The sequence below is a fragment of the Pan troglodytes genome, chromosome 17 (assembly GCF_028858775.2).
Source record: "Pan troglodytes isolate AG18354 chromosome 17, NHGRI_mPanTro3-v2.0_pri, whole genome shotgun sequence".
NCBI lineage: Eukaryota > Metazoa > Chordata > Mammalia > Primates > Hominidae > Pan > Pan troglodytes.
Window position 1 is genome coordinate 33,789,505 of NC_072415.2, and position 13,936 is coordinate 33,803,440.

The 13,936-nt window shown below is 44.0% G+C and overlaps 1 protein-coding gene across 12 annotated transcripts in view; it reads left to right on the forward strand.

Moving 5' to 3' along the window:
- The window catches only part of LAMA3 (laminin subunit alpha 3), a 267,407-nt gene extending 253,812 nt beyond the window's left edge, over positions 1 to 13,595 (forward strand). For 11 of the 12 annotated variants that reach the window (XM_009433807.5, XM_054672139.2, XM_001156417.6 and 8 more), the window contains 7 exons: positions 2,442 to 2,625; positions 4,808 to 4,948; positions 8,430 to 8,589; positions 8,694 to 8,824; positions 10,349 to 10,442; positions 11,655 to 11,774; positions 13,153 to 13,595. In XM_009433807.5, coding sequence (XP_009432082.3) covers positions 2,442 to 2,625; positions 4,808 to 4,948; positions 8,430 to 8,589; positions 8,694 to 8,824; positions 10,349 to 10,442; positions 11,655 to 11,774; positions 13,153 to 13,298 — 976 coding nt within the window. In that variant the 3' untranslated portion in view covers positions 13,299 to 13,595. The other variant, XM_054672138.2, reaches the window with a different exon arrangement.
- Positions 13,596 to 13,936: the final 341 nt, after the last annotated feature.

Sequence of the window (13,936 nt, forward strand, 5' to 3'; positions counted from 1 at the left end):
GCTTCTCTCTCAACACATTCAGTGCAGTGAGTTACCAACTTCTGACGATTCAACCCCTGTGCCTTCCCATCCAACATTAAACCGTACATCATTAATGAAAAAGTAACATTTTAAAAGGTAAAATTTTTTAAAAAGTCAAACAGTAAATATAATTTTCAACTTATATTTTAGCCCCAAATGTTGTAGCAATCAGTTATTTTCAGAAAGTTGTAAGAGTTGGAGGATTCTGTTGTTCTCATTCTGATTTACATTCTAGCAGTGTTCTGACACTCCTTTAAACTGGTGCCATTGCTTTACCCCTTTGGTGAATGTATAAAAATGCTCTTTAGCTCTCTGCCCTACCCTCCCATCCTCCAGCAATGAAGAGTCATAGCTATAGTATCATGTACTGGGATCTGAATCCACTGCTGCCTTTTTCTGGGTGTTAGTCAGTTAGTCTTTTATGAAAGAAAGTTGCTTTAGGAAACAGTTCTGGAAAGCAAATGTCAAATCTGATCACCAGGCCCACATATGGAAAGTACATTCTATTCTGCAGCACGTTCTAATATCCTCCTTAACTTGGCTACCCCTCATTCTCCAAACCTCCGCACTAACACACAGACACACCAAGAGAAATATTGAGCAGTGTTACCATCTGGTTGGCTTAATTTAACAAATATAGATTTCTCTTTCGTTTTGAAGAACATTGCCCTCAAGGAAACTTGCTAATCTGAAGAATAAATGTGCATCTTAGCCTCACAGAATTAAAAAGCAAAGAGAATTAACAGTATAATTTGTTTCTTCCACTTCTGGTTTCTGCCTCCAAATTTCCCATTTACCATTTAATTCAATTCAGTAACTATTTATCGAGTGCCTACTGCGTAATAGGCACTGGGGATGCCGCTGTGAGTGGGATGAACCCATGCCTCCTATCTGGTGTCTGCTTAGACGTTAGCCACAGGAATGGCTGAAGACAGCCTGTTCACATCTGCATCTCCCACGACCCTTTCACGCACACCTTTATGCATCCCTCTCAGGGCACCCCTGCACCATAAACCACTCAAGGAAGGAAACATCCATCGTTGCATTCCTACTGTCCAGCACTGCACCTTATGCATCCTCCACACTCATTAAATACTTGTTTGATGGGTGGATGGATGGATGAGTGTGAGTTTTCATAAAAAGTAAAGCTTGCTTAGCTGGATGTGCATAGAACATGTAACCATCATGCAAATGAATACTAACTTGCACTCTGCTTTTTTTTTTTTTTTTAGACAAGAGCCGCTGTGTCACCCAGGCTGGAGTGCAGTGGCACGATCTTGGCTCACTACAACCTCCACCTCCTGGGTTCAAGCGATTCTCCTGCCTCAGCCTCCCAAGTTAGTTGGGATTACAGGCACCACCACCACGCCCAGCTAATTTTTGTATTTTTAGTAGAGACAGGGTTTCCCCATGTTGGCCAGGCTGGTCTTGAACTCCTGACCTCAGGTGATCCACCCACCTCGGCCTCCCAAAGTGCTAGGATTTTCCCATAGTGCTGAGATTACAGGCGTGAGCCACCTTGCTTGGCACACTCTGCTTTTACTGTATGATATTTGCCTCATTCTTCTTCCTTCACAGGGAGGGTATTAGGGTCTAAGAAATGTAGAGATGGGTGGGAGAAGGTGGGTCTGTGCTTCCGTGTCTTTGGTTAAATCTGTCTAACAGAAAGGAAAGGCTTCTTTGATGCTTAAATCACATCCTTGTTATTCAAGTTGTCCCCTACTTCTCCTACGACTTCCCTCTCCACGAGTACATACAAAACTGAATGCGTATTCATTGAGTTTGAAAAGTACAGGCTTCTCAGTGAAATAAGCCAGTCACAAAAGGACAAGTCCCCTACAATTCCACTTACATGAGGTATCTCAAGTAGTCGTGTTCATCGAGAGAGAAAGTAGAGTGGTGGTTTGTTGTCAGGGGCTGTGGGAAGCGAGACTAGGGAGCTCTTGTTTCATGGGTACAAGTTTCAGTTTTGCAAGATGAAAAGAGTTCTCGAGATTGATTGTACAACAATCTGAATGTACTTAACAGTACTGAACTATACACTTAAAAATGGTTAAGATGGCACATTTTAGGTTAGCGTATTTTACCCTAACTTTTTAAAACACGGACTTTTTATAAAAGATTCAGACATATTTCTTCTTGCCATGTGCTGGGACTTACACCACTAGCTAAGTTTGCCACAAAAGTTCCATGTTATTCCCCAATGTAGTAAGGAAATTATACAACAAAACCATTAACAGCTGGAATAGAATAGCTTTATAAAGTTTCCAGAGAAACAGGTAATTTAATCAGTACCTACCTTAGCTTATCCATTTGAAAAATGGGGGTTCGGTGTTTGCTCCCCACCCTCTGTCTCAGTGCTGAGATTCGAAGGAACGCTGAACACCTCTATTTCCCTTCATCGCCAATGTTCCCAACAGGTCACAGTTTGCTGTGGACATGCAGACAACATCCTCCAGAGGACTGGTGTTTCACACGGGCACTAAGAACTCCTTCATGGCTCTTTATCTTTCAAAAGGACGTCTGGTCTTTGCACTGGGGACAGATGGGAAAAAATTGAGGATCAAAAGCAAGGAGAAATGCAATGATGGGAAATGGCACACGGTAAGAGCTGGGGCTGTGTCAGTATCTCCAGTTGGTGTGGAATTCACTGTTGGAGTCGCTGAAAATAGGAGTCCCAGCATCCTTCCCAGACATGAGGGCGTGGAGTGGGAGAGCTTGTGTGCTTGCAGGCGCTGCGTTCCCAGCATCTCAGTACTGGAGGCCGCGGCACACACATTGCATGGCTGTCATCCTAGACAGTAAAGTCAAGATGGGCTTTACTGATGCTTCTTCCATCCCCTCCAGCCCTCCCCCAGGCTGTCTCATGCCCCTTGCCTACTCTAACTCCTTCATCCTGGACCATTTCTTCCCCTTATGGCCAATTTCCAGGCCTCCAGGCCCCTCTCTGGACCTGGAATGACCCTAGCATCTTGGCTCTTGCTTAAAGCCATTCCAGATTTCAAGAAATACCATTTAAGGCAATAAGGGACCTATTTATTTCTCTAATGAGGCAACTGGACTTCAGAAAATGTAAGTGACTTGACAAGTTGCATTCCCTTAGTCATTCAGCTGCCTTCCTGGAACACATAAGCAAACAATCCTCAATGTAATGTCAGAGATTGGTAAGTGCTTTGAGAAAACACTAGAGCAAGGTAAGAAAATGACAGAGCAGGGAGACTATTTTAAATAAGGCAGTAGAGAAAGCCCTGGTACAGCAGGTGGTAGTCACATGAAGTTATGGGGAGGGGGTTCCAGGAAGAGGGAAGAGCAAATAACAAGGACCTGGAGGTGGGAATTAGCTGAATGAACAAAACACAAAGCAATAAGAAATGGAATTAGAGAGGAAGACAGAGCCCAGATCATTTAAGCTTTGAAGGCCAAGCTCCGACTTTGGACTTTATTTGAAAGTGTCTGTAAAGCTTTTAAAGAGTCTTAAAACTCTTGGCCAGGCGCGGTGGCTCATGCCTGTAATCCCAGCACTTTGGGAGGCCAAGGTGGGCTGATCACAAGGTCAGGAGTTTGAGACCAGCCCGACCAACATGGTGAAACCCCATCTCTACTAAAAATACAAACATTAGCTGGGCATGGTGGCATGCACCTGTAATCCCAGCTACTCAGGAGGCTGAGGCAGGAGAATCGCTTGAACTCGGGAGGTGGAGGTTGCAGTGAGCCGAGATCACACCACTGCACTCCAGCCTGGGCGACAGAGCAAGACTCTGTCAAAAAAATAAAAATAAAAAAAAATAAAAAAAATAAAACTCTTACATGTACAGATTCATATATTGTTTAATTCTTTAGCTGAAGAGACTGCCAGGGGGCAAGAGTAGCAGCAGGGGGCCCACATGGCTGCTATTGCCTTTGCTTGCAGAGGCTGTGGGGAGGTCGGGAGAAGTGACCGCCAGGACGCATGCTGAAGGTAGAACCACGCGGCCTTGCTGATGGATCACATATAGAGGGTGAGAGGAAGAGAGGGTCCAGATCACATCCTGTGATTTGGGGCCAGCAATTGAGTCATTAGTGGGCATTTACTGAGATGAAGATGGAGAAGAGGCAGATGTGGCCAGGAGGAGAGCAGTTCAGAGCTGGGGGAGAATGAGGATTTCTGTCGTGAACATCTCAGGGTTGAATGGCCTATCAGACCTTCAAGCCCAGGTGTCAGCAGGCAGTAGAGGCCAAAGGTCACAGCTTGGCATATAACTGGAAGTGTCCGTAGTGAATAGTCTCACCACACCTATGAGATGGCAGAATCCACACCAGACCCCAGGGATCAGAAATTTTAGCAAAGAGTTTAAACACTCCTCTTGTTTGAAGAGAAGTGCCCTCGTTCTACCTGCTCCAAGAGGCCAGCCCAGGGTGCCACGACTCCAACACACCCCCGTCCCCAGCACTGTATAAACTGTCCCTGCCCCTTTGTTACATGGAGGGGGTTGCCTGTGGCTGTGCCTTGAACTGTTTCTCTTTTGTGTAAGTTTCCAGATGAATTCTATAATATCTTTTGATTAGTTCACTTCTAAGCAACCTTTTTTTTTCAGTTCCCCTTTTGAGCTCAGTTTGTTCAGTATTTCACATAATCTCACAAAACGATGGTGATAGTGATAACCGGAGGAAAAAATCTCTCATCTTTTGAAGCTATTTGAAGGAGCATGAAAACATTTTTTTTTAATTTGGCCACTAATATTTAATAAAATACAACACCAATTGTCAAAGGTAAAAATACAACTCACGTATCTTTCTTACTCTGAAGGTGGTGTTTGGCCATGATGGAGAAAAGGGGCGCTTGGTTGTGGATGGACTGAGGGCCCGGGAGGGAAGTTTGCCTGGAAACTCCACCATCAGCATCAGAGCGCCAGTTTACCTGGGATCACCTCCATCAGGGAAACCAAAGGTAAATAGTTATGTTCAGAGCCATGGACAGAAACAATTCACCTTATATTATAGGCATAATTGTATGAGATATTCAAAATACTCACCATATGAGAATCTCAAAATACTTTAAATGATTTTTAAGGATCTAATTAATGTTCACAACCACATAGAGTAAGTGCCCATTTCTTAACCCAAAGCCTTCATTTTTAAGGTGCAGGTTGAGACGCAGACCCTGAAAGGGTGAAGATAGAGCTTCTCTACCACTTCCTAAACCTGAATCTATTGGCTTCTCCTCCAGGGAATGCAAAAACGTAGGTTTTAGGTTATAGACAGAGATTTTTTGGTTAACATAATGTGTTTCAAATTACAGTAATTTGTGCCATTTTCACCATCTTTGCCATAAGGTAAAACATTGGCTTAACTGTTTTCTCTCCATCAAACTATTTATTTTAAATGTGCTTCTATGGGATCTTTTTATCTCTCCCATAAATGGAAACCCAATATTCTTTACCATAAATAATAGATAACCCTGAGAAATAAACATTTGAAAACCAAACACTGTTAATGTCAAACTAAGTAGTGTGACCTATGTGTTCTTTGCTTGGAGAAAAAGGTGCTTAACACGTAATCAAGAGGGTGTTTAAGACATACTAGCACAAAGCCAAAAGCTGTTCCTTGTCCTCGTCCAAACGCTAGAAAGAGAATTGAAAAAGGAATAATTTAATAATGGAATATGTGTTTTAATGTTATTTGATGTCTGAAATAACAAAATTATCTCAAAAACCCATCTTGGGAATGCCAGATGAAGGGAAAGTTGGGACTCCCTCTGTCCCCAGAGAGGAGGGGTGCTTTTCTAGGTTTGTCAAGTTCAAGGCTCTGATGGGGCGCTCTGATGGGGCCACAGCCCCAGGGCTGAGCTCTGTGAGTGCCCTCTCCCTTCCTCTCTCCTACCCCCTGCCACAGCGTTAATTGCACCAGGGTTACTTGAGGCAGCCTTGGGCACCTGTCTTTCTTGTCTCAGATTTGCCTTTCCCCCCACCCCACAAAGTTAAGTAAGATGAGCCTATCAACAGCTCAGGTCTAGGGACTGTCCTCCGCCTTAATGCAATTTTTGCCCTTTTCCTCCAGACCCAGTGGCACATTTTGGTGTGATGTTTGCTTGCAGTGGGAAAAAAAGAGCCCCGGGCTCAAATCTGGGCCTAGAAATGGGCATAATGAAAGCAGGTCTCTCCACCAGCTTGGATGCTAGCTGCTTAGGCTGCCCTAGCCTTGACCAGGGCTCAGCCTGGCCCTCTTGGGTTTTGCACTGGGGTTTGGGCCAGAGCTCCAGTGTTATACAATAAAGTATATTTATTGTACCCCAGCAGGCAACAGAGTATTACTTTGCTTTGCTATATGCAGTAACTTATATATATTTCATAAAAATACATACCATATTATCCATTATTTATAATACACATTATATATATAATATACACCACACATTAATTGCTAAGGAGGATTCTCATTGTTAATGTTTACTTTTCTCAACCTCTGTTCCTATTTTCTTTTTTTTTTTTTTTTGAGACGGAGTCTTGCTCTGTTGCCCAGGCTGGAGTGCAGTGGCATGATCTCAGCTCACTGCAAGCTCCGCCTCCTGGGTTCACACCATTCTCCTTCCTCAGCCTCCTAAGTAGCTGGGACTACAGGTGCCTGCCACCACGCCTGGCTAATTTTTTGTATTTTTTAGTAGAGACGGGGTTTCACCGTGTTAGCCAGAATGGTCTCGATCTCCTGACCTCGTGATCTGCCCTCCTCGGCCTCCCAAAGTGCTGGGATTACAGGCATGAGCCACCGTGCCCGGCCCCTATTTTCAACTCAGAGAAATCACAGGATGGGGCAGGATTTGGGTATTCTTTGGCTTTGGATAAATTCTCTTCAAACCACCTTAATCACACCCAGCATGTAACATCTGGGCCAAATAGTAGCACCCCATTTACAATACTCTTTACAGACCAAGTTTCTTTTTGCAGCCTTCTTTCAACCTGAGGGTATAAACCATCTCATGGGCCCTCCCACATATCCTTTTCAGGAGCAGGCGACATCCGATCAGTGTCTGCCTCTGAACACTGGCACTGCAGTCAGCCCTTAGGGATCAATGCTGGGTTCTGGCCCATCCTGGGGAGTCCTAGCTTTAGGACACAGCTTTTTCATTGTGTAGCATGACAAATCTTAAGAAACTAAAAGTTTCATAGGGAATCCAATCAGTAGTTTACTGTTGATGCTGGCACCATGTGCATTTATCACATCAACATTTTCTCTTTCTTTCTTTTTTTTTTTTGAGTTGGAGTCTTGCTCTGTCACCCAGGCTGGAGTGCAGTAGTACGATCTCGGCTCACTGCAACCTCCGCCTCCTGAGTTCAAACGATTCTCCTGCCTCAGTCTCCTGCGTAGCTGGGACTACAGGCACCTGCCACCACACCTGGCTAATTTTTGTATTTTTAGTAGAGACGAGGTTTCACCATGTTGGCCAGGCTGGCCTCAAACTCCTGACCTCAGGTGATCCAGCAGCCTCAGCCTCCCAAAGTGCTGGGATTACAGGTGTGAGCCACTGTGCCTGGCCACCATTTTCTTTTAAAGTTACCATATCTTTATTACCATGTCTGACTTGTAGGATTCCAGAGTCCTAAAGGCATTCATTCTAGAAGGGAGTCCAAGAGTTTTATTCGGTGAATCTCAAACTTTCTTGAGAATTTTATGAAATTTACAGTCCTCCCCAGGAAAATGCACACGCAGAACACACCTGGTGTATAATATAGGAGAGCACAAAACCCCACAAGCCTGTTCCTGGGCCCCAGGAGAGGAGTCCCCTGTTCCAGCCGGCTCTAGGCAGGCATGGGGCTCCACGCAAGCCCACTGTCAATGCACACTGTGTCTTATTTTAACTCTGCAGCATTCGTGACTTGGTGGTGGTGCACTGAGCCCAACAATGTAGGAAGATTTTTTTTGCATTTTATTATTTTGGGAACATTTTGGCCTCTTTATTTTTGTCAGCTGCCCTGCAGTAAGCTATCACACTGCCTCATGGAACTCTAAGAAGTGGTTTGTATCTGCAAAGAGACGGTGAAATCTGTGAACTGTAAGGTGGAAATTTCCCTTGTTGCTGCTCCATCTGTGAGGACCAGGGTCAGGTCAACCTTCCCTGTTCTTATTCTAGCACAAGCTAGCAACCTGCACTACCCCGCCCTCCTGCACACACACCACTTTTTTTGGTGGCACCTGCAATCTTCGACCACCCACCCAACATCTGGTATACAGGTTTTTCTTGGCACTCTGGGCAGAGAGCCAAATAGAACAGCTATTAGAACCTGAGTTTGAAGAACCTGACTTGGAAGCAGGAAGAATGAATCCCTACCTACCTTCCCCCTTTTGCTGACAAGCTGCAGTGCCCTTCGCCTTGGCTACCCATGCCTTTCTTGGAGGTGTAGGTAATGAGCTTTTTCTTTTCTGCTTGGTTGCAGAGCCTCCCCACAAACAGCTTTGTGGGATGCCTGAAGAACTTTCAGCTGGATTCAAAACCCTTGTATACCCCTTCTTCAAGCTTCGGGGTGTCTTCCTGCTTGGGTGGTCCTTTGGAGAAAGGCATTTATTTCTCCGAAGAAGGAGGTCATGTCGTCTTGGGTAAGGAGCAGTTCTATAGAATTTAAGTCTTTGCATCTTAAGAACTGTATCCTGTTTTCTTTCATGGTGATGCTTTAACTTTTGCTTTGTTTCTCTTTTGAAAGCTCACTCTGTATTGTTGGGGCCAGAATTTAAGCTTGTTTTCAGCATCCGCCCAAGAAGTCTCACTGGGATCCTAATACACATCGGAAGTCAGCCCGGGAAGCACTTATGTGTTTACCTGGAGGCAGGAAAGGTGTGTAGCAGTCTGATGCCATGGGGAGGGTCTGTAGAAACCAGCTTCAATGTCTGGAGGCCACAGCGGGTCAGGTTTGTAGTAGAGAATGGGATCCCATCTTGTATTTAAGAGCCTTGACTTCAGTGCTAACTTACCATTTTCCTTTAGCAAGTAATTTTATCATCATGTTTTCTGTTCTTAATTTTTAAAACTGGGAAAACTCAAACAAGTCGGGCTGAATTGCAGGTCCAGCACTTGGTTATATGGTCCTAAGGATGTTACTGAAGCTCTTTCAGACTTATCTGTAAAATGTAGATAATAACTCTTATATCTTAAGGCTTTTGTCAAGATTATAGAAATCGCCATATACTCAATTCTTACAGATTCTTTCTTCATCTCTGCAGCCTCATTTTTCCATCACTCACAGGCCTGAGTCAACATCTTATTTTCCACCACCCAGTTATATCTCTTTCCTTCTCAAAGATGTCTCTTTAAAACCAGATTCTTCTAGGAAGACCCTTAGTTGAGGCCTCGAGTGAAAGATTGATATAATATGCCATTTTCTTTCATCTCCATCCTTCCACAATTTACTAAATGTGAGGGGAAAAGAATCCCAGAAGAAAATAAAATGCCCAAAATTCCTAGAATACTTTCTATTGTAGTCTTTAATTAAGTCTGAATAGGTCTCTGGTAGCCCAGAAAAGCAAGTAACTATCCACTTGCAAGGTGGTTGAGACAATTCTGGTTTTTCAGAGGAGGAGCTGGAGAGAGTCTCTACTGAGAGTCTCTGGGAGGGAATTATTCTCAGGAAAACAAATCAAGACCCGATGACCTTCATAATAGCAGTGACATTGTTTAGCTCAAAAATTGCCTGTGAATAGGCTGTCCCATCTAGCTACATGCAAATTAAATGTAAATTATTTATAAACACATTTATTTTAGTCCTCTCATTTCATTCCCCTTGATTCAACTCTTGGAAGATCCTGGAGGAGACCCTGATTTAGAAAGCAGGAATGTGGGATTCTGCACAAAACAGACTGCGTGCCTGGCTCCCGATGCGTGCCCAGAGCAAACTCAATCATTTTGCTTGTTTAAAGTCTTGCCATGCATGGAACTATTACAGTTGGCTGGCCCTTGCAGCAGGCTGTAGGCCTCCACCAGTAGCTTTGCCTTCCACATCTCACATATCCTTCCATACAGAGCCACTGTCACGCATTAATTGCTAAGGAGGATTCCAATCAGTAACCTTTGAGTTGAGCTGATGGGGGCGGGGTTTGGATTAGAAGGGAACAACTCATTGCCATTGGCAACGACTTCAGGCCAGGGTCCACCCTGGTTTATAGTTGCCTGGAAAGGATGCAGCAGAGAGATCTCTGGAAGCATTGGACCCCATGTGGTCAAATGCTTCAAAAGCGGAGGAGGGCCAATATCTAATGTGCCCTTAAGCTGTCAGTTGGCCCGGTATGGGGAGGGAAGATGGCAGGGGAAGGTCGGCTCCACCTGCCTTCCTGAAGGAAATAGGAAAATGCATGTGTGTTCCAGGTCACGGCCTCTATGGACAGTGGGGCAGGTGGGACCTCAACGTCGGTCACACCAAAGCAGTCTCTGTGTGATGGACAGTGGCACTCGGTGGCAGGTATGTTGTCCAGTAGCTGATTGTTCATGCACTAAAACAGGCCCCCTTTCCATTTTGACTTGAACATCCCAAAGGCAGCCTCAGCCCCTCCATCCATAGTGCCTGACCAGGGCCAGCCCCCGAGGCTAATGTGTCCATTCACAACCCCAGCCATGCTTCCGTCACTCATGGTTGCCACCTCCAGTTCTCCGGAACTTATCAAATATTTTATTGTTGCTGTTGTTGTTGTTTGTTTGTTTTTGGAGCCCAGCACACTAATAAGCTAGGCTAGTTTTCAAGATAGTATAACGTTGTGATTTAGATTTTGGCTCTGATGTTAGAACAGAGGTCAAATCTTAGTTCCATCCCTTTCCCTGTGTGACCTTGGACAAGTTGCTTAATTGTTCTTTACCTTCGGTTTCCTCTTCTGTAAAATGGAAATAAAAATAGGGTATGGCTCTTAAGTTTGTGGAAATTAAATGGGACAATGCGTGAAAAGTTATTAGCCCAGTGTCTGATATGTAGTCAGTGTTCAGTAAGTATCTGTTTTTTGCTAAGGCTCATTGTTGTGTTATTTTTTTCAACAACCATTTAATATTAATGCAAACTATTTAGACAACCCGATGAGTAGAGAGCAAGCATTTCCTCTCAAAAAGAATCTGTTATTTTATTAATTATTTGTGGATATTAGAGATCTATGAACCCATATTGGCTAAAATACCTTTTGTAAAAAAGTGGTCTTTTCTTGGCTAATTTAAAAGATAACTACATTGCAATTAGCTGAGATCATTAACATGAGAGGAATTTTGTGTCGAGAGTCAAAAGAGCTGTCTTTGGCATCAGCTTTCAGAAGTCAGTGTCTTCATAGAAAGTAGCTGAGATCACATGAAATCAGCATGGCCTCTGGACCCAGGAGACCAGAGCTTAAATCCCAACTCTTGGTAACCAAGCCATCTTGTCAGGCTCCTCAGTGAGACACATTCTCTTATCTGGGAAATGGGGAATGATCATTTCTTCTTCACAGATTCATTTTAAGGGTAAAATTCATTCATGTATGTGGAAGCACTACCTGGTGTTTAGAGGAAGTTAATTGAATTTATATCTAAGCTGACCAAATTTCTGCAAACAGCACTCCCACAGGTCTAGTATGAAGGAGTTAAAACAAAGTCAATGGTGTAGACATTAAGCAGGGCTCACCTCCGATGATAGACCTAACCAGCCTCCTTTCCCCAGTCACCATAAAACAACACATCCTGCACCTGGAACTGGACACAGACAGTAGCTACACAGCTGGACAGATCCCCTTCCCACCTGCCAGCACTCAAGAGCCACTACACCTTGGAGGTGCTCCAGGTAACTCTTGTCCTGACTTCTATAATGTGTTGCCCTGTGTCAGCTCTGAACATTCACTTCTTAATTAGTGGCAGGGCAGCTCTTGGCTGGACAGTGGAGATGGTGAGGCCCTTTGCACTGGCATGTGGGGAAAGGCAGTTGCTAGAAAGGAGCACTTGTCAGGTCAGCCCAGGCCCCATTACTGCTGTTTCCCCTTGCCCCAAGCCTGTAATTTTGTTTTGTTTTGTTTTGTTTTGTTTTGAGATGGAGTCTCACTCTGTTGCCCAGGCTGGAGAGCAGTGATGTGATCTCAGCTCACCACAACCTCTGCCTCCCAAGTTCAAGCTATTCTCCTGCCTCAGCCTCCCAAGTAGCTGGGACTACAGGCACATGCCACCACGCCTGGCTAATTTTTGTATCTTTAGTAGAGGCAGGGTTTTGCTATGTTGGCCAGGCTGGTCACAAACTCCTGACCTCAGGTGATCCACCCGCCTCGGCCTTTCAAAGTGCTGGGATTACAGGTGTGAGCCACTGCACCTGGCCCCAAGCCTATAATTTATAATCCTTTCTTAAGAGATTGCATTAACCTAGAAGCCTGATACCAGTAAAGAGTCAGGAAAAGGGTCTGAAAAACTGGTCTCTGTCCTCTTCAGGTATTTAGTTTTACTAGTGAGTTATTAAGCTTTTGGGGACCGGACTGGGAGAATCAGGTAGGCTGAAATGGAGTCAAGTTCAAGACTGGAATGTTGTCTGGGAAGAGCCTTTTCATTCTTCATTGTTTTCTGTCCCTCCAAATACACTGTAATCCGGTTGTTAATTGTATAGGTCTTTCATTACCCATAAAAAGTACCAGTTTAGAGCTATTGATTTGGGCAGTGGATTCTCCTCTGAAGAACTTGAACAGTAGCCTTGTTGCTGATTTATCACAGCAGGTGGAGTGTCAGACGCCTGCCTGAAGTGGAGAGGGCTGAGTGGGCTGAGATGTGAAGTCACTTTAGCTTTCTCCACTAAGACTATCTTTTGCCTGGCATGGTGGCTCACACCTGTAATCCCAGAGCTTTGGGAGGCTGAGGCGGGAGGATCACTTGAGGCCAGGAGTTCAAGACCAGCCTGGGCAACATAGTGAGACCCCATCTCTACAAAAACATTAAAAATTAGCCCAGGGTGGTGGCCCACACCTCTAGTCCTGGCTACTTGGCAGACTGAGGTGTGAGGATTGTGTGAGCCCAGGAATCCCAGGTTTACAGAGAGCTGTGATCACACTACTGTACTTCAGCCTGGGTAACAGAGCAGGACCCTGTCTAAAAAAAAAAAAAAAAATACTGTCTTTTAAAATCCAGGGAACAGTCCCTGGACAGTATGAATTATTTACTGAATGCCTCTCCACTTTCTCTTTCAGCCAATTTGACGACACCGAGGATCCCTGTGTGGAAATCATTCTTTGGCTGTCTGAAGAATATTCATGTCAATCACATCCCTGTCCCTGTCACTGAAGCCTTGGAAGTCCAGGGGCCTGTCAGTCTGAATGGCTGTCCTGACCAGTAACCCAAGCCTATTTCACAGCAAGGAAATTCACCTTCAAAAGCACTGATTACCCAATGCACCTCCCTCCCCAGCTCGAGATCATTCTTCACTCAGGACACAAACCAGACAGGTTTAATAGCGAATCTAATTTTGAATTCTGACCATGGATACCCATCACTTTGGCATTCAGTGCTACATGTGTATTTTATATAAAAATCCCATTTCTTGAAGATAAAAAAATTGTTATTCAAATTGTTATGCACAGAATGTTTTTGGTAATATTAATTTCCACTAAAAAATTAAATGTCTTTTAAGGAACATTCTTTTCCACTTGTTAAAAAAATTAAATATATTTTAAAGCACTTTAAGAATATGAAACTTTCATATATGTTAAAGGATTATAATTTATGGAATTAAAAAATGCAGTGTAGTCCTTAAATTATGATTTTTATTAGCATAAAACAAGTGGCTTGATGGTCATTGTTAATTGGATTAATTCTTCAGCACCAGTTCAATGCGTTACCTACAACATAGTCTTCTACAGATAATCACTGAGCATATACTGATGAGGGTTTTGTGTGTGTTCAGTATTGCAACTACAGTGAGGGATAAGAAATAAATTCCTGCCCTTAAGGAATATGCAATCCAATTGGGGAGAC